The sequence below is a fragment of the Pleurodeles waltl genome, chromosome 1_1 (assembly GCF_031143425.1).
Source record: "Pleurodeles waltl isolate 20211129_DDA chromosome 1_1, aPleWal1.hap1.20221129, whole genome shotgun sequence".
Taxonomy (NCBI): Eukaryota; Metazoa; Chordata; class Amphibia; order Caudata; family Salamandridae; genus Pleurodeles; species Pleurodeles waltl.
The window spans coordinates 626,019,362-626,046,099 of NC_090436.1; the positions used below are offsets into that span (position 1 = coordinate 626,019,362).

The window sequence follows — 26,738 nt, forward strand, 5'->3', positions numbered from 1 at the left end:
GACTCGCAAAGTGTGAATGAGCATCATGATGAGCATTTTGCATGGCGCAAACTGCGATTTTTGCAGTTTGCACCATGCAAAATGCTTGCTACGTCTGGCCCTAAGTCCCTAGTATATGGTACAAAGTGTAGTCTGGGCCTGGAAGTCAAATGCCACCAGTTCCCTGGAGCCCCTATTGTGAAACTGCTATAGTGCCAATGCAAACATAGCTTCAGGCCTACTAATGTAGTCTGACTGTAGCAGTGTAAAAACTGCAATTTGATTTGTCAAACTAATACCTTTTGACATGTATAAAACCACCCTTTTTAAACTTTAGCAAGTCAGTAAACAGTGTAGCCCACAAGGTAGGATGCATGATATTTAAATAGGGACACATAGACAATTTTTAAAACCATATCTCTCTGCGGCAGGCCTAGCTGTCATATATAGAAATTAAAATACTAATAGTGCTACTTCAGGACAGGCACCAGCTAGAAAAAGAATGAAACAGCTATTTTCAGTAGTTACTAAAAATCCAATTCAATGATGAAGTTTGATTTTAATAAATATTAAAGAACAGTAACGTTTAGAAAGTTATCCCGTATATGCCTGAACTGTCACAAGGTTAATTAGCGTAAGCCTTTGCCACCTCGCAGCCAGTGAATAGCCTTGAATAGCTGTGAAATGCCTCCTGGGAGCAAACAGAAGGCTAACATGAATGGGCAGGGATGACTTTCTCAACTACATAGAATATGCAGTGTCGGGGTATTGGCCTGCTGTGGACAGCACAGTGTCAGATCCTGCATGACAGGTCTGATGAGCCATATGAAGCACATATGGTGCACTTAAAAGGGAGAGAACAGAAAGCCAGACAGCTCTTGTATATCACCGTCCTCGCTGCTGAAAGACCCTGATTTTGCCCTACGAGACCTATGTCTCTTTGTTTACATGTCACATTTGGGGTGCACATTAACAGGAGAGAACAGGATACCAAGAACATTTTTTGTGTCCTTTGTATGGTTGCTGAATGACCCTGCTCTTGTTCTGCCATACTTGTGTCTCTGGTTTTATTGTGGATATAGTGTGCCTCAAGCTGGATTTTGGTGTTAGATGTGAGAGGGCACTAGGGCTACCATTATATTCTTACACACACATCTCCAGGCTTAAAACACACGTTTAGTGTGGCTAAAACCTTCACCATCTTTGATTTGCCTTGACACATTGCATTTTATGCCTGTTTGCAGTAAGGCAAAAAGGAACTACTGCAAAAGAAGGTAGGTCAGGGTCTGGGAACCTTTACCCTATTGTTAGGGGGCAGCCAACAGACACCCGGACCCACTAGATAGTGGTTGGCATAAACGTGACACCCCTAGGAACCCACTTCAGAACACTTTCAGGACTTGCAGAAGATCAGAAGAGGAGTGGACCTGCTGTCTGTTACCTGAGAGGAGTCCTGAAGGATGGAATCTGCTTCCTTTTGTACGTAGGACAAAGAAGTAGATATCAAGGTCAGTTGGCTGACCTCCTGTTTGGCTACAGGGAGACGGCAATCTACAAGATTCCTTTTCTTGGAAGTACCCAGCTAGCCAGTGGCAGCAGGACCTGACCTGGACCCTGCTGTTTGCCTCTGCCTAATACCCTGTGAGTCTCTTTAGTACCTCCCTTAAGGTCCTGAGAGTCTTATAAGTGTACTCCTTTGGTTGGCTGGTAACTTACGTCAGTAGGCAAAATCCTTGACCAGGATGAATCTGGTTGGTGTATCAGACCTGTGTTTGTAGCTGACCTCGAATTGCGCTTATGTCTCGATCTACTGCCACCGTGAACTATCCTTGGCCTTCTTGCTTTTTGGTGCTATTTCGACTTAAAAATTAAAAACAGTATTATTGCCTGTTCCCTTTATTGGATTTTGGTCATTTTGTTTAATACATTGTACTACATTTTTCCAATTCGTTTTGGAATTTTGATAATTTTGCATTTTAACTTTGACTGTTTTGGTAGTGTATAAATACTTTACACATTGCCGTAAGTTAAGCCTGTCTTCCCTGTGCCATAGCTACCAAGGGGTTGAGCTCAGGTTAATTTATTGACTTTAAGGGTTAACACTGACATGGGGTGTGATAATTCTTTAAAGCGGGCAGTCACCCATCTCTAATTATAATTCACTTTCTGACATTGTGAGATTACATTTAGAATGATGACACATTATTCTGTTACATGAAAATGTTACGTGTGCAAACCTGTTTTTGGGGAATTTTGGTTCTACAAAATCCATTTAGAGCATAGAGAATGGTATTGGTGAAAAATCAGGCCTCGCCATAAAACTAAAAAATCTTTTTTATGTATTCAATTCTTTTTTGCTCGCTTTGGTCTCTTCTGCCCTCTTTTTCCTTCACCTGGAGTAATTTACGCTGCAACTCCTTGTAATTAAGCTGGCTGTTTTTTTAGGGACCATTTGCTCCGATGACCGCCATGTCCTCTTCAGAACCTCTTCCCTGCTTATCATTGATCCAATCCATGCTTGTATTCTTTGTGCTACCATCAGATCAAGGCCTTTCCAAAGCCACATTGCTTGCACAGAGAGTATCTGTGCATCAGTCTCAAAGTAGACATGAATATCATCATTACAAAAGAGTCTGGAGGAGATGCAAGGTCTTGGCCTTTAGGCAGATGCTTCTGGTGGTTAAGTAGTAAGTAGTCTCCTTACTGGGACTGTCTCCTTCCTTCCTGATAGGTATATGGCCTGAGAACCTCAGAACAGGAGAAAGTGCTGGGTTGCAAATCGGCTTCCTCCTGGTATAGAACAATTTGTTTCTGCTGAGTCGAGTTGTCATGGTCCAAGAAAGGACCATCAAGAGCCCGAGAGCCAGGGCCCTATAGAGTCTCAAAGGCTTGCTGCATGTGTCTATTCTACATCCAGCTACAGGTCACTCTCCTGACATGTCGTGCTGGATCTGGATGATTGGCACTTACTTTTTTCCAAGTTGTCTGTTTTGCCTTTATACATCAATAAAGTGACTTCTGATGGCATGACCATTCAGATCCCACCTTTAATTAAAAAAAATCTGTCCTAAAGTGTTTTTGTCAACTCCAAGACTAAATTGCAAACAACCATTATGTTTAGCCTCGATAATGTGGCTTCTTCATTGGATAAGTCAGAAGACTACCAGAAAAAGTTACTTCCATCTAACAGTGCACAGACTCCGTGCTTTATTTAGAATGACTCTGGGTGGGAGAAGGGTAGGAATGGAGAATGCCTCTTTTAGTATCTTCCGCAGTGCAGTAACAGCTATCCCTGGAAAGACCCACTTTTGGTTTGCTGTCTTTGTTTGCCTGGGACCTCAATGACTGAAACCCTGCTTCTGATGTGTATTTCTATCCACAGGTTCTTCATATTGTGAATCTCCCCAGGATTCAGAGTGGATTCTGAAACTTTCCAGTAGCACTATTATCCTCTTTCTTGACTCTGTTCTGCATCCAGACATGACAACATTGAGTTGCATATGGACAACACCCTTGCCTATTGGCATACTTTAATCTTCTTCCATGCCAACTTATCTGGAACTAGGCTTCATTGATTTTTAAACTCTTAAGTTTTGTAAGCCAAACATTATTACAGTGTACAGGTCTGTCACCTTAAAAACAGCAGTGTTTAATCCAGGCTTAAAGCAGGTGACTGTCGCAGATGCTTGAAGTGTCCGTCTTCGATGCCTCTTGTGCTCCATTCTGCATTAAAGCCTATTTAGGAGTGGGAAGCTAAACTCTACATCCCCCGAACATAAGAAAGAAGGTCACTCCTGCTGCAGTCCATCCAATTATTTTCCCCACTGTTTCACCGGATTATGAATAACAGAAAATAGACCCTATGGGCAAACATTTTTCTCAGTGGTTATCCTAGTCCTCGGATCCTTAAAAGTGATTTGGCTGTTGGATTGCTACACTTCTGCCCAGTGGGACAGGGACAAGATCTTTGCCTGCTTTGCTTAAAGTATTTTGAAATTCTTTTGCCTAAACAATAAAGGGTGGCTGGGATGCAGCAAAGTGCCCTGGCACCATTGTTTTCAATAAATGTCATATTGTACGTCCAACTATATTATCTGAGGACATGCAAGCTTTCTTAATATACATACCTTTTGATGAGGTGTAATTGTTTTTGCAGGGAGGCAGATTCAGCCCTTGAATGGTTCAAAGATAGCAGATGCTGGACAAGGGAGTTCCCCAGTGATCCTGCTTAAGCCATACACTCTTTAATAGCTACGTAGCTCCATTGACAAACATTGCTAGAACATAGGACCTGGAAATGCAGTTTTACGCTGATGATACTCAGTTGATGGTCTCTTTTAATGAGGATCCAGCAATAACCATGAAATGTTTCCTATCTGGAATTAAAGCAATTGCTGCATGGTTGTCCTGTAACTACCTGCAACTGAATGCAGCCAAGACAGATATCTTATTGTTTGGGAAAGCCCAATTCCATTGGACTGATGACTGGTGGCCAGCTGAACTGGACGTTGCACCCACTCCCAAACAAGTAGTAAAAAATCTTGGTTTCCGTCTTGATAATTTGTTGACTATGAAAGACCAGGTTATAGCAACAACCGGCTCTTTCTTTCATATATTACCTATGCTAAGGAAAACCCTCCTCTTACTACCAATATCAGCCAGGAAAACATTGGTACAGGGGCTCATAATTAGCAGATTCAACTATTGTAATGCCTTACTAACCTCTGTAAATAAGCCTACTTGCTAAATTACAAGCAGTACAAAACACCGCCAGCTCCCTTATTTGCAACTTGCCTTATGGGACGACGTCTGTGCCCCTCCTGCAATCACTGCATTGGCTACTGATCAGGAAAATAATCCTCTTCAAAATGTGCTCCTGCACCCACAAAGTTTTAGGTATCTCACCCAGAAGCTCCTGCGCTATTGTACTATGAGGCAACTGCGATCAAGTGGAAAAGTGCTCATGACTATTCCACGCATAAAAATACAAAAACTGCATATGTGCTGACTACCAGCTTTTTAGGAAACTGCTAAAGACCACTCTTTTCTAGCTTCTTTGCCGGTCATCATACCTACCAGTGCCGTTATGTATAGATTTGTGCGCTATACCAAGTTAACTTAACATAACATGTATTGCTCATTCATTAGGGTTGCTTTTCCTTGCCTGCCAAATCGACCTACAGTATTGAAATTTCCTAGGATTTTCTAGGGTAATTTCCTATCGCCAGAGGCAATGCTTGTCACTGTTGAACCAGTTCAGCCCTTTCGTGGCTCCAGGGGCCGGGGTGGTGGTAGCAGGTGAGGTCACCAATGGCTGAAGCAGTCCGCTTCCTCACATAGCGCTGGTGCCATCTAGCCTCTCAGAGACTTATTTTCATCGGGCCATTCTGGATATGGAAGCCATGAGAGGGTCTCCACCTCAGCAGTGTGTCTAGGATATTTGGCTATGATCTGACTTTTCAGGTGAGCTACTTGCCCCATTCTTGAATTTGCTTGGGGTCCCAGTGTCTTGTATCCTTCTGGTGCTGCATGCTTGCTGACAGAGGCATGGCCCTCAGTGGAATGTTTACCTGCATTGAACCCAGCATTTTGGGTGTCTCAAGCAAAGAAATCAAATCTCAGATGAAGCAGTCCAGGATCTTTAGTGGTGTTTATCAAATCGCATCTTGCAACAGACTGTTCTCCCTTTCCTTTCTAGTGCTGTCCCTGGTGATAGATATGAACCCCTTGAATTGGGACGGTCACCTAGACAATGTAGAGATAAGAGGCCTCTGATCTCCATGGAACAGCAATCTTTTGGAACTGTATGCCATCCGCCTGGTGGGCAAGGTATTTTCTTTCTTCAGTCAAGGACAAGTCGATCAAAGTGATGATGACAATGTGTTGCCTCAATAATCGGGCATGGTGGGTTCTCATGCCTGCTGTCTCAGGGCTTTGAGGCTGTTGTGGTGGATGGATGCTCACAATGTGTCCCTGACAGCGAGTCCCTCAACATCAGGAGAGAAGAGCCCAACATGCAATGTATTGCAAATCAAAAATAGTATCTGCACCTTTAGTTTGCACATGCTATTATCGCTTGGTGGGGCATGCCCTTGGTTGATGTTTTTATTTCCTTTTAACACACTCTGTGCCCTTCCTTTTGTGAGCTAGAGTTTCCTATTTGAGGGTCTCAAGGGGGGCATCTTCTGCCTATGTTTATCTTGTTGTAATTTTCACTTCCACTGTTGATATCATGGGTACTGAAGGAAGTCTGGCAGGACCAAGCACATCCAATTGTTATGGCCCCTGATTGAGACAGGAGGGTCTGTTATTCAGAACTACTAACCCTCTGTATCTGCCCTTCTCTTTAACTTCCTATTCAGGAGGATTTTCTGAACCACAACAGGGCAGGGTGTTACACCTGCACCTCTGCAATTTACATTCTGTGCGCAGTGATTGAATTGGCCCAGTGCAGTGCTTTTGCTGTATCATTGGTGGTAGATGTCATTTTGGTTGTCGCTACCCATCTGCAAAATTGATTTACTTAGACTGTTGGCCTAATTTCGTCACCTGCTTTCAGGCAAAGCAGGTTGACCCACTTCAGGCTAAATTCAGACCTCCCTCAGTATATTGTGAGATGGATTAGGAAACTTTGCAGCGCTAAGATATATATTTTGCAGCAAACATTTGCATTTTTGTGGCACGTTATTTTAATGACCATCATTTCTGTTTTGTGTATTTTCTGTATTGTTACTTGCTTTTAGTAACAGTAATGTAGTTACTAATCCCGGTGTGTTACTTATTGGGCTGTGGATTGTGGGATTGTGGAGGAGAGAGAGAGCACAGGTCTATAAGCTCCCAGCTCTGTAATGAGTGGCCTCAGTTGCTGGTGCTGATAAGAGGCATAGATATCCTACTCCGAAATGTGCCTTAGATAGCAATACGGAAGGAGAGACTTGTTAAAAAAACAAAAATGCAGTTTTTTCCAAGTGTAGAGTTCACCGAAATCCAGCAACCTTATAGTAACAAGTGAATATGAAAAGGCCTGGACCGTCCCTGCACGTAACCTCCGGGCATTTGTTTCCCTCATGTACCTCTTGCACCTGCTGCTGTTACCCCACTTTACCCAGGGATAGATAGACGGTATATAGGGGAATGGATGGGTGCTCCCCTATATTAAAATCATGTGTGCTTCTTCTCAGAGTGTGGACAAGTTGAACATACTACCTGTCCTGAGATGGTTGCACCATTTCAAAATATCTGTCTGTGTTGCAGACTGCCCTCCCTGTGCTGGGAAACCCTTCCATCTCCACCCACCCAATGTTGTGCACCTCCTCCCGTTGTGTATGGTGCTGCTATCCCATCACCTGCAATCCCTGCGTCCTGGCTATCTCTGACACTGGTGCTGCTCTTGCAGCCCCTCCCAGTGCTGCTGTCTCTGGTGCCGATACTCTTCTCAAGCAGTCTCCTTCCCAGTTTGGCTTTCTCTTATTCTGGCAGCCGAGGTGCTGCTGTCTCTGGTGCTGATACTCTTCTCAAGCAGTCTCCTTCCCAGTGTGGCTTTCTCCTATTCTGGCAGCCGAGCCAAGTCTAGTATTGATGCTGCCGTCTCTGATGCAGTCTCTGTCAAGCCCTCTCTACTGCTGCTGTCTCTGATGCAGCCTCTCTGAACCACCTCCCCACTGCCGCTGTCTCTGATGCGCCCCTTCTCAGGCCTTTTTCCACTGCGGCTGACTTTAACTCTCATGTTGCGTTCCTATCTTCTGCAGCATCAGTGCTGCTGTCTGGCAGCCACTACTCTCTTATCTCCAGTAAATACCACCTCGTATCTGCCAGATATTGGAATCATAGTTATAACAACTGCTCCCCCACAGATGTTGCTGCTATCACAACCTCAAGTTTACCCCTCAACCCTGCCGTCCCTTGTGCAGTCTGGTGAACACCTTCCTGGTTGCTAAAAATGAAATTGAAGACCTTGATTTCAGCATAATCACCTTAAATTATGGTCTTGATTTTTTTATTTTTTTCCCCCTCGCACAATGGTCTGGCTTGGGAACTCTGTTTCTAACAAAGAGGAGGATGAGCATTTCATGTATGAAGTTAAGAGGTATCCCAGTTGAGGGGTGGGAGGGTTGGTGAAATGGCGAAGGCGGAGACCTAATATGGAGCATCTCTGCTGAGCTCTCACACAGGTGCTTTCTAGCCAGCCACCCAGCACTCCCATTTACCTAAGAACATTTTCTTCTCTAAACCAATATTTTATCATTGGATTTTGGCAGACGAAATGCTCTGGGAGTGGACAATTATAAGGCTTGTTTAAACTGATCCCTTCCTCACAAAGTATGGGGTTTGAAGGAAGGAGGTTGGGTGAGGGTTGAGAAAGGCTAGGTAGGAGAGCTGGGGAGTGTAAAAGAACCCAGTTCTTATATGATTACCTGTTCATCGATATAGTTATGGTCACAAATGTTTTTTTTGTTTTTTTCGTTTTTTTTTTGCATGTTTCAGTACTACATACATCTGAAGGGGTGAGATTTGTGCTCCATAATGGTCCCTTTGACTTCCCTGGACAATCTAAGTGATGGTTAAAGTTGTGATGTGAAATGTCAACGGTGTAAATGCCCCCGTTAAACTCAACAAGGATTGGAGAGAAAGGGAGGCTGCTTCAGACATCCTGTGTCTCCAGGAGACACTTCTGAGGTTAGCTTATATCCACATGATGAAAAACATACTACACCTCATCCAGTCCTTTGCTGCCACTAAGATCAAGAAAGGCGGGCTTATAATATGTAAGGACTTTTCCTTTGAAGTAGTTAAATTGGTCAAGGACAGCATTGAAGGGCGCTACATTAATATTGAGGGCGGTCATCCTGGGAAACCATGTAACATATTTGAATTCTACGTCCCCAAGAAAGGTCTTGACCATTATTGGATGCAGCTTATAAAGCAGCTTGCAAACTGGGATCAGACTAGTCTGATATGGGATAGAGATATTAAATCAGTTTCTGACCCTCTACTGTCTAGATGCCAACATGACCGGCATATCCAGGGCACAGTGTTACTGACATTGTTGCAGGGAATGAAGGACTTTGGCCTAGCGGACATATGGAGAAGTAAACACCCAGACAAGGAGGAGTTCATTTTTGCCATATGTACATAGGTCATATTCCTGGGTTGACCTTGTATGGGGTACCCCAGATGTCTTAGAATTTACAGAAGCAGTCACGCATAATGGGATAAAGATGTTGGATCAGGCTAGGTAATGTGGGAGGGAATACGACATATGCACCATAGCTGTCCCTACTGGACATTTGAGAAATCCTCACTCCAAGATAGCTTATCCCATACAATTTTGAGAGACACAATCATACAGGGTGAACAACAAGAGTGAGAATCTGCCTTATGTAGTATGGGATGCCTTTAAAACAGTCTTTAGAGGGCAGTGTATTGTTGAGAGGGCAAGACAGCACCAGATTTATAGGGATTATAGAGCAGCCCTCGAAGTGGAGCTTAAGGCTGTCTCAAGCCACCATGGAGAAACATGCTCCCTGAAAGACTTGAACAAGGCTATTTCCCTTAAAGGGAAAATTGATCTCCTCGCTACAGAAAAATCCAAGAAGGCCTTGCTGTATCTTTAGCGGAAATTCTCTGAGCAGGCCAATAAAACTGGCTCACTCAGCTTGCAGAGATTGTGGGTATGCCTTTTGGAGAGGAGCAACACACCATTCACTTGTTTGCTGCTGATATCCTTCTCAGGCTGACCGATCCATTGTGCTCCATTCCCAAAGTGGTGGAACTCCTGGAGACCTTTAACAGGATGTTGAGTTTCAAGGTAAACATACATAAATCATAAATGCTTAGTGTAGGCTTGGCATCTGAGAGGAGAAGCATGCTTCCACTGCGCCGGAGAGTGAATAAAACACTTAAAACCTGGGTGGTGTGTATCACTCCGCAACCTGGTCTGTTGCTCTGTGTGGCAACTTACCACCGCCTCCTTCATATTATCAAAACAACCTTCTTTGTGGGAATCCTTTATTTATTCAATGTCTGGGGAGGGTGGCAGTAATTAAACAAAATATAGTTCCCAGGCTACTCAACCTCTTCCCAGCACTTCCTGTTAAGTTCTCAGAGGAGGCTGAAACAGATGTCTTACAGAAGTCCATAGACCGATTTACATTGGGTGGGAAATGAGTCAGAGTTCCCAAGAATGTACTGACTGTATCTAAGAGGTCGGGAGGCTGGGCCTTGTGGGCATTTTAAAATATTATCAGGGAGCCCAGCTTCTATTTTTCTTTGAATTTTCACTCTGTGAAACAGAGCATCGTTGGGTATACAGAGATACTGCAGTAATGGCCCGGGCGCCCAAAGCCATACCATGGCTTCTGAAATATGTGAGGCCATCAGTTTGCTATGTTTCTAACATTCTTAATTCTGCTTTTGAGATCAAGGATACCCTAATCAGATATCACAACCTCACTTCTTTCCCATCCTTCTTTTACCCCCGGCAGGGAAATGTGTACTTCTCTCCAGGTACTGTAAAGGAAGGCTTCGTGCGATGGGCTGATCTCTGCTGTAGGATGTTGCGAGACGCATTTCATAGGGGAATAATTAAAGAATTCAGTCGATGTAAACAAGTCTTTGGGGACCTGTAATGCTGTCTGTATGTAATCACTGACTCTATCTTGACTACTGACTCCATTTTGTGCTTATCTTAGCTTCAGGTGCTTGCCGTCACAAAGTTTGTTTTCCACATAGAAAGTGTTTGCGCTTCTTCTCATCAGCACTGGGTTGCACTGTGCAGGAACATAACATGGGGATTCTGCACAGTAGACGTGATAAGACCGTCTCCGCTTGGAAATGTTTTCATTATGGAAAAGTACTGCTCCTCTGTCTCTGTAATGCGCATTGGGGCAGGGCCCATTATTTTGCATGTTTTCGATGCAGACCTAGTACAGCCTGACCTTGAATTTCATAACTTACTTGAAGGGAGGGGCAAGGTTACCAGAACCTTCCTCTTGGGTTTGTTTTATGAGGTGGGGAATCTTGGCACTGAGGCAGAAAGAACTCATTTTGGGGGGTGAACACACTGCCCAGAACAAAATCCCATTTGGGAAGGTTTCTCTTGTCTTGGTTGTACAGGGTTCCTCAACTTAACATTAGCAAGGATGTGCACATATATATATGTTCTATGGCATGTGTAGCTGCAGATACACATGCTGTGGATATACTTCTGCGATCTAGTATTGGGCTTGGAGTGTTACAAGTTGTTTTTCTTTGAAGAAGTGTTTTCGAATCATGAGATCGAGTGACTCCTCCTCTTCGGCTCCCTTGCCCATGAGCATTGACTCCATGTTAGATTGTTTTCCCGCAGAGGGTAAGGCAGGAGTAATAGAGTATAAAGAAAAGAGATGTCCATGCTAATGGAATGTTAAATATATATATACCTACATATGTACAAATGTTCACTTAAACGACTACAGGCTGCCGGGGAGGTGGGAGGGTGCATGTGAATCTGCAGCGGAACAGATGTACACTGGCTAAGTGACATTTTCCGTTCGATGGCATGTGTAGCTGCAGATACACATTCTGTGCATATACTACAAAGCAGTTAGTCCTCCCATAAAAGCGGTGGTTTGCCTGTAGGAGTTGAAGTTGTTTGAAATAATGTTCTAAGTACAGCTTGACCTACTGTGGCTTGCTGTGTTGCTAAAACATCTACACAATAGTGTTTAGTAAATGTATGTGGTGTTGACCAAGTAGCTGCTTTATATATTTCAGCCATTGGTATGTTTCCAAAAAAGGCCATTGTAACACCTTTCTTCCTTGTGGAATGTGCTTTAGGAGTAACTAAGAGTTGTCTTTTGGCTTTAACGTAGCATGTTTGGATGCATCTTACTATCCATCTTGCTAAACCTTGTTTTGAAATGGGGTTACCATTATGGGCTTTTTGGAAAGCTACAATCAGCTGATTAGTTTTTCTGAATGGTTTTGTTCTATCGATATAGTACATTAGTACTCTTTTAATGTCTAATGTATGTAGAGCTCTTTCTGCCACAGAATCTGGCTGTGGGAAGAAGACTGGTAGTTCCACTGTTTGATCGATATGAAAAGGTGACACTACTTTAGGAAGAAATTTAGGGTTAGTTCGTAGTACGACTTTGTTTGTGTACTTGTATGAAAGGTTCTTCAATAGTGAAAGCTTGAATTTCGCTAACTCTTCGCAATGATGTAATTGTGACTAGGAAGGCAAACTTCCATGTTAAGAACTGCATTTGACAAGAGTGCACAGGTTCAAATGGTGGACCCATAAGTCGCGTAAGCACTATATTTAAATTTCACAAAGGAACTGGAGGTGTTCTGTGTGGAATGATGCATTTTAAGCCTTCCTTGAAGGCTTTGATAACAGGAACTCTAAATAAAGAGCTGTGCAGTACATTTTACAAATATGCGGAAATTGCAGTAAGATATTTCTTTATGGAAGAGAATGCTAAATTTGATTTTTGTAAATTAAGTAAACAGCATACAATAGCTTGTATTGATGCTGTAAGAGGGGCAATCTGTTTAGATTGGCAGTAATATACAAATATTTCCCATTTGTTAGCATAGCACTGTCTAGTAGTGGGTTTTCTTGCTTGCTTAATCACTTCCATACATTCTGATGGTAGTTGTAAATACCCAAATTCTATGACCTCAGGAGCCAAATCGCCAGATTGAGTGTGTTGGGATCTGGGTGCCTGATCTGCCCTTTGGTTTGTGTCAATAGGTTTGGTCTGTTTGGGAGTCTGGAGTGTGGTACTACTGACAGGTCTAACAATGTTGTGTACCAAGGTTGACGTGCCCACGTTGGTGCTATGAGTATCATATTGAGTGTGTTTTGACTCAATTTGTTGACTAGAAATGGAATGAGTGGGAGCAGGGGAAAAGAGTAAGCAAATATCCCTGACCAATTGATCCATAGAGCATTGCCCTTGGATAGGGGATGTGGGTGTCTGGATGTGAAGTTTTGGCATTTTGCGTTTTCCCTGGTGGCGAACAGATCTATGTTTGGTGTTCCCCATTGAAATTCCTGAGGGTGAATCTCCCACTCGTGTGTTTGTTGATTATTTCTGCAGAGAACATCTGCCGATTGGTTGTGTATCCCTGGAATGTATTGTGCTACCAGGAGAATTTGGTTGTGTACTGCCCATTTCCACATTTTTTGAGCTAGGAGGGAGAGTTGGGGACGAATGTGTCCCTCCCTTCTTGTTTACGTAATACATGGTGGTCATGTTGTCTGTTTTGATGAGGGCATTCTTGTGAGTGAGAAGAGGCTGAAAAGCTTTGAGTGTTAGGAAGACAGCTAACAACTCTAAGTGATTTGTGTGTAGCTGTTTGTGTTGGGCATCCCATTGTCCTTGGATGTTGTGACTGTTGAGGTGAGCTTCCCAACCAATCATTGATGCAGCTGTTGTAATTATGGTCTGAGAACCATGGTCTTGAAATGGCCGCCCTTTGTTTAGATTTGTGGAATTCCACCTCTGTTCGGCGGTCTATCAACACCAGATCTTGAAGTTAACCCTGTGCTTGCGACCATTGTTGTTCAAGGCACTGTTGTAAGGGCCGCATATTTAGTCTTGCATGTGGAACAATTGCAGTACATGATGCCATAATTCCTAACATTTTCATGACAAATTTGACAGTGTACTGTTGACCTGTCTGTATTTGTGCAATTACGATTTGGAATGCTTGTATTCTCTGCGTATTTGGACTTGCTAGCGCTTTTTGAGTATCTAGATTTGCCCCTGAATACTGTTGTATTTGTGCAGGTTGTAGTTGCAACTTTTGGTAATTTATTGAGAACCACAGCGTGTGCAGGGTTTGTATTACGTAATGTGCATGGTTTTGACACTGTGTATGGCTGTTTGATTTTATCAGCCAATCCTCTACATATGGAAAGACATGTATATGTTGTCTTCTTAGGTAGGCTGCGACTACTGCTAGGCACTTTGTGAATACCCTTGGAGCTGTTGTTATTCTAAAGAGTAACACTTTGAACTGATAGTGCTTTCCTTGAATGACAAACCTGAGATATTTTCTGTGCGCCGGATGGATGGGTGTATGAAAATACGCATCCTTGAGGTCTAATGTTGCCATGAAATCGTGTTTTTGAACTAGTGGGATAACATCCTGGAGAGCTACCATCTGAAAGTGTTCTGACAGGATGTAAATATTGAGGGTCCTGAGATCTAATATTGGCCTTAGGGTGCCATCCTTTTTGGGAATGAGGAAATACAGCGAGTAAACTCCCGTTCCTACTTGATTTTGTGGCACAGGTTTCATTGCTTGTTTGAGTAATAGAGATTTGACTTCTTCCTGGAACAGAATGATGTGTTCTATGGATAGTTTGTGTGGTTTTAGTGGAATGTTTGGTGGAGTTTGTATCAATTCTAGGCAGTAGCCATTGCGGATAATTGATAATACCCAATTGTCTCTGGTAATGTTTTGCCAATTGGTGTGGAACTTTTGCAGTCTCCCTCCCACAGGGGAGGTGTGGAGTGGAAGGGAATAAAACAAGTCACTGTTTACTGTGTTGTGAGGCTTGTTTAGGTGTTTGATATTTCCCTCTACCTCTTGGGTACTGGCCTCTATATGTGCTCTTAAAACCACCTTGTCGGTATTGAGGTTGGTAGGCCGGTTTTTGCTGTAATGTGGATGCCTCTGCAGTTTGAGCCCTAAATCCACCTCTAAACTGGGTTTTCTGAAAGGATCCCCTGTTTTGTGTGGTGTATAGTGCACCCATCGCTTTTGCGGTGTCTGAATCCTTATGCATTTATTCAATTGCAGTGTCCACCTCTGGGCTGAAAAGCTGTTTTTTGTTGAACGGCATATTCAACACAGCTTGTTGGATTTTGGGTTTGAACCCTAAGGACCTGAGCCATGCATGCCTCCTGATTGTTACAGCAGTGTTGATGGGGACTAGAGGCTTATATTAAACATGATCATAGTCCCCAAAGTGTTATTAGCGCAGAGATGGAAATCCCCAAGTATTCCAACAGTCTATGACTCTGCGGATAAGATATGAGTGTTGATAGCCATGACGAAACTAACATGGGGGCTTCATGATATGGACAATAAGTTTGAAAGCCAGTGGCAGGTTATAGTGGATATACTAGTGAATAGAGGAACTGGTTTGGGTTGTTCTGGGTCATTATGATTACGCAAATTGACTATTTAATTGGGGAGGACGGCAATTATAATTCTTATGCTTTTATCCTAGAAGCGAAAGATGTTGTACCATTATTATGCTGATGTCTACCCATTGGATGTTCACATTGTTTGAGTAACCGTTAATCAGCGGGCTAGAGGGGGGAAGCTTCAGAGGTGGGGATAGAAAAGGTTCTTCCTTCAAAAATTCACTGTTTTGTCAGCTAAATACTTTTCTTTGTGCTAGTTACTGCAAACTGAAGATTCCTTTATGATTGTTCTATTTTCTGACATAATTTAACTCGAGTTGGACAGTAGGCCTCCACTCAGTGACACAAATAAAAAAGGTTTAATCACAATAACGGATTCACAAAACAAGATACACTGCCAAACCTATAACAGTAGTCCACTGTCAGTAACATGAGAGCACGAATGGTGCGCCTCCCCTCCAGGTTACAAGACCAATCCAGGACCTTACTCATGTTAATGGACAGGCCAAGTTCTCTGCCCACAATAGATCAGTAAGAGGCTAGAGACAAAATCACAAACCAAGATAACAAATACCCTTATTCTCGAACTCTGGGCAGGTGAACACGACTGTACACCATGCAGTGGACATTCCAGTCTCCACAGGAACACACTGGGGAAGCCTGCGCCTGAATCTGGCCTTATGGTACAAGTGGAGAAATAATGCAGTACAAATCAAAAACCTTCTCTTTGGAAACATCTGATTTAACTCTGACTTTGCGGCTTCTTTTAGCTTCTTCTCCAAAAGGTCTTGCGTGCACTTGTGTGACACTGAAAATCTTGCCCTCTTTTACCTTCTGAAGTTTTGGCAGATATCAAATGCAGAAAGCAGTACCAAGGGACCGCAACTCCTTTTCTATTATTTGGAACTGTTTTATTCATACTGGAGATGTAGGGCACTAGTCCGAAAAAAGTACCATCTGCCTCCCTTTCACCTGTTGCCCACTATATATTGCTTACTTAATAATTTTCACAACTTCTCTGAATACCTTCTTTAGAGAGAACTGCAAACCAAAGAATTAACTCTGCATAAATAGTCACTAACTGGACGAGGACACATTTGTTTTATTCATTTTCTAGGGTTTTCTCTTTTTTTAAATGAAGTAAACACAACATTTCTTTTAACACCCAAATTGAACAATTCTGCTTATTTTACAAAGGGAAGGATATGGCAATATATTACTGTAGGCGGGTGTCATCCACCTCGCCTACCGAAGCGCTGGAATGGCGCCGATCGCGCACCTCCTGCAGCCCCGTTAGGCGTCACCTAGGAGACGCGTGGGGGCGGAGCGGCCTGCCGACACCGGACTTCCGGGTTGCAGCAGGGGAAAAGGAAGAGGACGCCAAGGGAGGACGAGGAGCGGAACGCGGTACGGAGGAAGACGGCCAAAACGGAGAGGAGTCCAACGGAAAGCGCGGCAAAGAGAAGAAAACCAGCCCAACGCGCGGCGAGGAGAGGAAAACCAGCACAACGTGCGGCGAGGAGAAGAAGCCCAGCACAAACAGTGGAGCCAGAGGGAAGCCTCAAGGAGGAGATGAACCCTGCCACGACCCAGGAGGGTCGTGGCTGAACAAGGTACGGGCTATATTCCAGGGAAACCGTCATAAGGGGAATAAGGGAGCGGTAGGGGGGGAGTAAGGACACCAGGGAGGACATAAAGGGAACGGGGCGGGTTGTGCTGGGGATCGGGGAACCACTGGTGCTATTCCCAGCCTGTCACCAACCTAATCCAGGCACTATAACAATCCGTTCCCTCCTTTTTGGCTGCCAACCTTCGTTAATGCACTGCCTCCCCTAGTTCCTTCCCTCACCCTCCCACACCTATATGAACATCTTAGAGACATCTAAATTTGTCCCACTTACCTGGAGATATCTTCTTGTTTTTTTGTTTTGAGAGCACATGGAAATCAAGAAGCAACAGTACGGAAGACGCCGCCTAAAGAGGAAAAGAAAGAAAATTAAAGACTGACAAAAACCAATCAAGTTACGACAAGAAACCCCCTCCCCAAGAGAAACTGGAAAGACTTACAGTCATTATAACTATATACTCAGTACTGTAATAAAGAGATTGTGTTAGGCCCTTATAGGGCCACCCTGAAATCGGAGTCCGCGTCCTCTGTACCATTGAGCCCGCCACAATTACTTGAGAGAATTTAGTTTGCATCCTATGCAGATGGTCTTTTGCTGGTGATTCTAAAAAGAATCTATTAAAACATTTTGCAATTTTTCTTGTTTGAATGAAAAGATACTGTGCGTCTGCATGTTTGAAGGACGTCTATTAAAACATGATTATTGTGTTTATCAGTTTTAGGGATTTGAGAAAAATTAGTGCCTAATCTTTCAGATTGTGCAGCATGTTCCTGTACACTATTGGCATTCTTTCATCAGTAATTAAACAGCTAAGTCTTTAGGAGCTTCCAAACTGTTGATGATTGGCAATTGTTCTTTTGTGAGCCGGTAAGCTGTTCCGCATTTTTCTAGCAAGGATCATAACGTTCCTTAATCGTGGTCTTCTTTCCTTAAACACAAACCATCTAGAAAATGTATAGAAATTGAAAGTTGTCATGTCAATGGGATAGAAGTGTCCCACATTAATTAGGATCCTGAATGCTGAAAGGCCAGAGGACCAGTGTTTAAATCTTTAAACTTTGCTTTGTCGTGAGTATGCAACCAGTGTAGCTCTCGAAGTCCCTTTAGAATATAATTGATTCTGAATACACCAATTAACAGCCCAGCAGCCCCATTCAGGATTATTTGTAGACATGAAATTATGTATTATGTCATGAGTTACCATCATCTGTAGGAAATTGTGATACCTGCCAATTACCTATGAGAGAATACATCTAAAAAGGGCAAGCAAGTGTTTCGAAGCACTTGTAGTGGTGAAAGGCATGCACTGGATACTACTTTGACCTGTTAAGCAAGTATTAACCTGACATCTTTACCCAGATATTTGACATTGGGTCAGTGCAGTTGCCACCTGGCCTATATGTTGAATTCTGGAGCTCATCACTACCTCCCACCACAACCATCTCGGGTTTATCTGAAGTGATCATTTATACAGTGTGACCACATTACACGTCCTTGGCCACCTGATACTGTTGAAATATTGTTGGAGGGATCTCTGGGCACAAATCTATTCAAAGCTTGGCAAAGTTTTAACGTAATTTGTATAAACTCTTAGACATATGAGAAGATGAGCCGAGTCACATGCATTGAGTAATAAAATAAACAACGGTGATGTGCCTGTAGGACATAAAGGTAAGTGGAATGTAAGACAAGAAAAATTATAAATGCGATAATAATTATTTGATTGGCTGAGAAGGACCTAAACCATACATGTAACGGTAAAAGTGTGAAACAGTGTTATTGATACAAAGCATTTATAGCCGTCGAATAGAAGCAACTGGCCTCCCATAAGAAGCCAGAAGTGTTTTAAAAAATGTTTGCATAGACCACAAAGCCATGCACAGGGGTCCCCAAGATACATAGCCACAAAACGTCTCCCCTTCGGGCTCAGACCAACCGTACGAAGTATGGAATCCTTCTTTTTAGAATCCCCACAGCTCAAGAAACCAAGATCTATCTCTTCATCCTTCTCTGGAAAACATCCCGAAAATCCCTCCCGCAGTGTGTGTAAACTTGTGCTTGGAGACCTTCGAAAATGACCTGAAACAATGAATGTTCCAGCAACACCACCAGTAGTACTGTAAACATTAACTCTTAATCCCGTAATGAAATGTACTATTTTTGCGCCTGAAGTGTATATGTTGTAACCACGTCATACTTCCCACCTTTTACCTCGTTAATGTGTATATCTTTTGTAAAATACTCCGACACCCTCGAGCTTCTGGTACGCGCTGTATAAACTGTAGAAATAAAAACAAGTTTCAAGAACAGTAGCGACGTGGGAACATATAGGGGGTCATTCTGACCCTGGTGGTAAAAACCGCCAGGGTCAACGACCGCAGGAGCACCGCCAACAGGCTGGCGGTGCTCCCATGGGCATTTGAACCGCGGCGGTACAGCCGCGGTCAGAAACGGAAAACCGTTGGTGTACCGCCGGTTTTCCGCTGCCCTGGGGAATCCGCGCCGCCATGGGGATTCCGACCCCCATTACCGCCATCCTGTTCCTGGCGGTTGTCACCGCCAGGAACAGGATGGCGGTAAGGGGTGTCGTGGGGCCCCTGCAGTGCCCATGCCACTGGCATGGGCACTGCAGGGGCCCCCTAACAGGGCCCCACTAAGATTTTCAGTGTCTGCCATGCAGACACTGAAAATCGCGACGGGTGCAACTGCACCCGTCGCACCCTTCCCACTCCGCCAGCTCCATTCGGAGCCGGCTTCCTCGTGGGAAGGGGTTTCCCGCTGGGCGGGCGGGCGGCCTTCTGGCGGTCGCCCGCCCGCCCAGCGGGAAACGCAGAATAACCGCGGCGGTCTTTTGACCGCGCAGCGGTATTCTGGAGGTTCTAGCCAGGCCGGCGGCTTCCGCCGCCGGCCGGGGTCAGAATGACCCCCATAGTGTGCTGCACGTGGTCTCTCTAGCTTTGTCTCGTAACAAACCATGCATTCTTTATGTTTAAACACAGGTTATTGCGTGATGCATTATGTTGTGTGATTGTCAGCGATATTAGGTCAAAGAACTAAAGAACATTACTTTACGAACTGTACTGTAATGGCAGGAATTATAAGCAAATGATATCAGGATAAATCTTGCGTACATGACCGATGGGCAGTGTGCAGGTGGACATCTTGGCAAGAGTGAGGTGAAAATGAACTGAAACTGGCATTCTGAGCTCTTGCAAGCCTTTTGTGTACCTTTGCTTTGGGCAGGTAATCTGTGCACGTGAGGTTTGGACAAGTATTTTGTACAAAGGCTGAAAAGTAGTCCCCCAGAGAAGTTAAATGTAGCCATGTTATGTTTTGTTCAGTTTAATATTGGGTCTCTGCATTATTGCCAAACTTTGATTCATTTTACTTGCTTTTGATAACTTACAGAGGAGTGATATTAAAGGGTAAATTATTGTGTACTAATGTGATAGCCCTACTAAGCGTGTAAGTATTCAGTATGTTTTAAAATGTGTGAATTCTTGCTTATATCTGTGGCACAACGTTCAATTGTTTTTACTGTTTAAGTAACTGAATTATGAAAAGTGGTCCTTTTCACCTTCGATACCTTTATGCTAGATGAGTACGACTCACAATTGTGGTTCATGTAAGCATGTATTCTGAAAAAATGTTGCTTACAGATAGATACTTTTTTTTTTTTTTTTTCATGCCAGGTTTTGATGTGTCCTGAACACGAAATGGAAAAAGTAAACATGTATTGTGAAATATGCAGGAGACCCGTTTGTCATCTTTGTAAGCTAGGAGGGGCACATGCAAATCACAGGGTGACAACAATGAGCAGTGCCTACAAAACTTTGAAGGTAAGTCCCAATCCGTTTTGGCTCGTTCTTTTTTTTTTTTTGTTTTTTTTAAATAGCAAATTAATTATTAAAATTGCATGAATTAAAAGGAAAAAAAGTATTGTTTGAAGACATGTAATTTCCCTACTTTTTTTTTTAAGTGAAATTTAAAACCAGTGAGAGAAATGGCGTTATATAGGCAACGACTCTCGAAATGAACTTTGTCGTTGCACTGCATAGATAGCTAAGAATTTTCATATCCCATCAAGCCCTGTATAATCAGTTGATTCATTTAATTTTTCTGGCTTCTGGGTGTTCGCTGAACACTGGTCTCTGGCTTTGTCAGGTTTTGGGCTCTGAGGCTTTTGCTCTAGGAAGGCATGACGCAGGTTACCTTACCAAGGACAAACCGAGTTGATAGACTTTATTGTGTACGCAGTGCAATACCTCAGCCACGGAGCTACAGGGCTTTTGTACACTACAAGTCAATGGCAGGCTGATTGTGATACGGCTGACAAGCAGACAAGAAGGCCCGAGAAAAGGGAAGCAGCAGGTAGATAGTCATCATGCTGCCATTGATCCGTTTGTGGGAGGGCTGTCACATAGCTTCAGATCTTATGTGTACTTGCAGAAAAGCTATTGGATACACTAGAGGTGCCGTGGTGGCAGAGAGGTTGGGTAGGTTTCCCAGAAACCATTTGACAGCAGGTACACCACTACTTTTATTATTGTTCATTTTCAAGTATGAAAGTACCATGTTTTCCGAAATTACAAATGAACTTGGTTTCGTGGACAGTTTCATATTGGCTTTCAAAATCGCCAGCCATATTTAAATTAACTGTCAGATAGTACCGTAAGTGGTACATTCACTTATTTCTTGTGCAGTTTTCCTCAGCTAACGTGAAGCCCGAGATTTGATGTCCACTCAAGTATGTTTGCTCTACCCTGGTTTATGGTTTTGAGGGCAAAGCCTTTGTTTTCAGCAAAAATGAGGCACCCTTAATGACCATTAAACATTGCTGTGCTGTTATTCTACTAGTAGTTAATTCTAGAGAATTAGGTCATGCTCATGCAGGGGAAACTCCATTCCCACCTATTTTCTGAAATATGCTTGGGTCTTGTTTGTATTCTGCAAACTAGGACTTCATTCTTGAGTGAATGATTGTTCTAGATTCAAAATAGAGTGAGTGGCTTTGCCGAATGTTTCAAAGAAAATATTTTTAGTAGATTTTCTGATACCAGTTGCTTTCAGTTCTTTAATTTCTTCAATTCTAGTTACTATGTCAATTTTTCATTACACGTTGATGTCTTATTGGCAGGCGGGATGAACACTTTGGATACTAACCTCCAAGTACTACACTAGATCTTGTACCAGCAAACAGTTAGTCCTAATTTAAAAGAAAGAGAAGGTTAAGGGATCTTGTTACATCTGCTGTAGTTGACTGTAACAGCAGTACCACAGTGCCAGGCCAAAAAACACAAACCGCGTTTTCCAGCAGTGGTAGTACAGTTATCAAAATAACACTTCTCCTCTTGCTTTAGTTGTTAGATAAGAACGTTTGTGACAGGCTAAGGAATGAAAGGACTAAAAGCTTAAGGCCAGGTATATCAAAAGCCTCGCCATAAAAAGTGGTTGCAAATTGTGCACCAACCCTTTACAACGTCTTTAATTTTGTGATCCGATCTATGCACTAATAAGATGTATCGCCAAATATCAACTTTCAGGTGATGGTGAGCGACCTGCCTAACAAATATTAATTTGGCAGGTCACTATTTATGACTTCAGCTGATTGGCTACAAATGTAGGGATGATCTCCTGCAAGGAACAGACCACATCTCAGTGTTTGTATTCCTAAATCGCAAACTTTTTTTTGTTAAATGAAGAAACTAGTGCTGCTTAAAAAAAAAGTTTACAGTACGGAAAAACTATAAGGAGAGCACACATTGGTCCCATAGACCACTCTGCGCTGCCCTCGAGATCACCAACGCCAAGGGATGTCCCTTTGTGAATGAGTTACCACGTCCTTTGTGGCATTGGTAAGTGATCAGTGATTTGCGACCCTAATTGTAGTTGAAAACAATTGAAACATGCCAAACAAATTTGTGGTTATGAGAACATTCCCCCCCTTCACGTATCCTTTCTGTTTGTGTCTCAATATGCATCTCTAAACCCATTTGGTGAGCCACAAACTATTTTTCAACTCATAAAATTCAAACCTAAGTGTAATTTTGTGGTGTAAAACCTTGTAATTGTGCGAATCTGAGAGTGCAGTTTAAAAATGGCTCTGGTTTTCAGTATTTGCGACCAGTGTAAAACGGAGTATCCTTTGATGAATGAGCCTTTACAACCAAGATTGTTATTTCTCTTGGTTAACCCCAGAGATGCAGTGTTGAGTAACGTACTGCACGTCTGTGCTAATTATTAAAATAAAGTATATTTGTCAGCATGCACCAGATTGAGCATCTTATCTGCAACTATTAATTTCAGTCTTTTTTTCTTCACATTTTGGCTTGGAATCCTTAGCAATGGCAAGTGAATTAGGCCTATAATTTCCTAACACATGAACTAGTAACAAACCTTATTTGTTATTTGATCCATGGTTTGGTGCTGGGGTTTCATAAAGTATGCATACTTTTTTATATAGAGTTTTAAGTCACACAACAGGTAAATTATTCACGGCAGTGGGACACAGTTGTGATATGTTGTGGAGTGCAGATAAGTGAACTTTTCCTTTTCTAGTCTGCGGCATTGGTTGGAGAACTTTCTCTATTCAGTATGAGCTTTTCTTTAGCTCATGAGTGGTAATGTTACTCATAACTATTTTTTTCTCTTTCCATTGTGATAATGCTTGGTATCTATGACAGTTGTATTAAATAGCACGTTTGGAAATGATGCAATATTTTTTTATATTTTTGTGCTTTGACACATCTGAAGCAGTAGGATTACTCAGCAAGATTTCTTTGAATGAACTACCCAAATTGACACCTACCAAAATGTTAAATTGAAATACTGGTTTTCTAAATTGACATCACTTTTTGGTTTGCCCACAGGAGAAGCTGTCAAAGGGTATCAGTTATCTAATCAGCAAGGAAAGTGAAGTGAAGAATCAAATTTCTGAGCTGGAGCATTTGATGAAACAGACTGAGGTAAGACTTGATTAATTTGTATCACCCGGTAGATACAAATGTTATAATACATTTTCATGTTGTTTAAACAATGAAGACATGTTCTTGATAATCCTAGGGGATAATGAGTGCTTGGGGTTACATGTTTTTTAATGAAATGAAACTACAGTGAATTAAAATTCAAATGCTAGCTGTACGTTTGTCTAACTTGTAATGTAGTATTGTTTGTAACTATGAACACCACCTAGAACAAACAGTGAAGTCTTTAAGGTCCACGTGCCAAAATAATTTGGGAATGTGCATATATTACTGTGATATTTTCTCATATGAAAACCATGACTGGCTATGACAGAGTTTTCCTGTGTACAGGAACTGAAATGCACATTATCCGCATGTGCAGTGTTTCACATTCTGCATAAGCATGTAATGTATGTGCATGTAATTTCAATCAGCCTGCAATGTGGTCGTACCATGAGGCATGAAATGGAGTGCATGTCAGTGCGGCTATTTACTATGACCTTCATGCTGGAGGAAGGAAGTAGGCATTGTGCATGCTCTTGTTTTCTGTTGGATCATCTGTTATTGAGTAATTACATGGCAAAGTAAGTGCAGGCACTTTCATAAATCTTATACTTTACATTACACATATATTTGCATGTAATTTACATGTTTTGGTGAGTCTCACAGCTGCGTATCCGACACCCTCACCTCTTCACCAGTCTGGGCCCCGTTGATGCTGTGTGGTAAGCTAAAGACTTCAGCTGTTCCTTGGCTGTTGTTTTTATCACAATATTTGTGGTTAGATTTCCTGTTGCCTCCTTACAGTTTTACAGTCTTCAACTAACTGTTTACTCCAACAACTTCCATCTGAGAGCAGTTGGTTAAAAAATGTGCACCTAAAACCTAAGAGCAGTGCTTTATGTGGCCATAACCTTGCAGAAGCGAAAAATATGGTTTATACAACCGTTCTTTCTCCAGGCACTGACCCCTTTTTCCTTGCAACTTAGTTGCATTTTTAGGGCAGTCCTAACCACCCTCTTCCAGACACTGCTGATATTAATAAATTGAGGAGAAAGTGCTATGGTTAACCACATTTTTACCTCCTCTTCCCCTAAATATGTGATTTTTGCACGTTGAAAGAGAAAGTGAGTGGAAATTCATCTGAAAAATTAGTACCGGCATACAAAGCACCCCCAAACTTAGACTGCTCACTCCTGGTGAATGGCAACTACCAAAAAACATGTCTGAGGTTTTCCAGCAGTGGCTATGCTGACACTGGTGCTCCTTTTTTACTTGTGACTGTTAATAATTACAGGGATCTGCATTGACCACAGTGCACTTTGGAGGACTGGTTCGGATGTGCTGGCAGTGTGCTCCCAGCTCCTGCTTCAGAATGAATTACATTTCTTCTGTCGGCACCCATCTGTCCTGACATGCAGAGCCCTTCTTTGTTACATTTATTATCCGACCATTGCCCCACCTTCCATTTCACCCTTTTCCCCACTAAAACGTATGACTCGTTTTTGCAGTGTTTAATAATATGCTGCTTTCCTGTACCACCACTTGTGCTGAGGGCTGTATGGTTCAAGCATTGAATAGTTGCCATATACCATTTATTGGAAGATGATCCTCGTTGTTTTTTTATTTGCATATTAGGGCCTTACCATCCCACACATACATGACTGGTAGCTGGCCAACTTTAATGTATGGCTGTTGCAGACTTCCAAGGTTACTTTTATACAATTTGATGAAGAGTAGGCACTTGTTTTCCGCAGGGCCTTTTGTAGGTTATACTTTTCTTGATTGGCTTTACAAAATACAAAAAACATTTGATTTGAGGACAGATACTTGGTATGTAGGTTCACCTGTGGTGATCCTGAGATGTCGGGAGGGGAGGAGTGCTGGATAATAGTTTGAAAGTATTTTTGATGGTGCCTGATACTTCAGAATATCCAGGTATTATGATTCTACTCCAGTATGCCAAGATCTTTGGGTTGGGCTTGCTTCTCATTATAGAAAAGCAGAGGAGTTGAGGCTTAATCTTGAAGAATAGTAAGGAACAGTATGAAATGGACATATGGTTTTCAGTATAAAGAAATATCTAGCCAGTTCTAATCATTTACTACATCTAAATGTGTGCTTCTGGTGCTGTTCAGAATAGTAATCTCCGCATTGAACAGTGGCAACTGACTAGCAATGAGCAATCCATCCTGAGGCAAGGCTCGATCTACTTCTGTCATCTAAATGGCAAGTACACTGGGTGACAGAATCTGTCATATCACCTCTGAAGTATCACCAGATAGTGAGTATTTATGTAAACTTTGTCGGCCCTGTAGAACCTCGAAGGCTAGTACCACTTCCTGCATGATGTGGGGATGAAGAAAATGTTTATGCATGTGTTATGGGGTTAGGGGCATTCTGCCAAAGAAATCATCTCACAGGAAATCTCAAGATAACTGCATCAAGAAAAGCAAGCGAAAAAAAGAATGAACCTATGCCTTGAACAGACGTAATAAGGTAATAAGGTAGCAACAAAGGTTGCATGACCAAGGAGGACCTGCCAACACTTCTCAGCAATGAAGGATACACTTGAAACTAAGGGATCTCCTCTGAGTTGCCCCAAAGGCAGATGTAGACTACGCTTGTGAGTAAGAAGTGGAAGTATAAGCAACATGGTACTGACATAAGATGGCACAGCTTGACCAAGTATAACCTTTACCGTATATTTCTCAACTGGAAGGAATACCTAGGAGCAAAAATTCAATATTTCAAGGCTTGTTTGCAACTATTGTACACAACAGATAGGAGGTGGGGATTGTCACAAAAGTGCATCAGTGAGTAGAACCAAAATCCAGTGGACTTACTTTTTCTATTTCAAAGAGAAAGCTTAACAGTTTTGCTGTGGATAACTGAAATTAACATGAAATAGTGATTGTTTAAAGACAGTGAAACCAAGAGCAGTGGAACAGCTGCAAGGTGAAGAGAGAAAATAGACTCCTAAAAGAAAAATCAAGATTGGCTGACTGGATATCAAAAGT

At 42.5% G+C, this 26,738-nt stretch overlaps 1 protein-coding gene across 2 annotated transcripts in view; it reads left to right on the forward strand.

The window, feature by feature from the left end:
- Positions 1-26,738, forward strand: part of TRIM36 (tripartite motif containing 36) — a 340,171-nt gene that overhangs the window by 206,343 nt on the left and 107,090 nt on the right. For both annotated transcript variants that reach the window (XM_069226502.1, XM_069226504.1), the window contains exons 4-5: positions 20,449-20,595; positions 23,626-23,721. In XM_069226502.1, the coding sequence (XP_069082603.1) occupies positions 20,449-20,595; positions 23,626-23,721 (243 nt within the window). The remainder of the gene's footprint in view (positions 1-20,448; positions 20,596-23,625; positions 23,722-26,738) is intronic.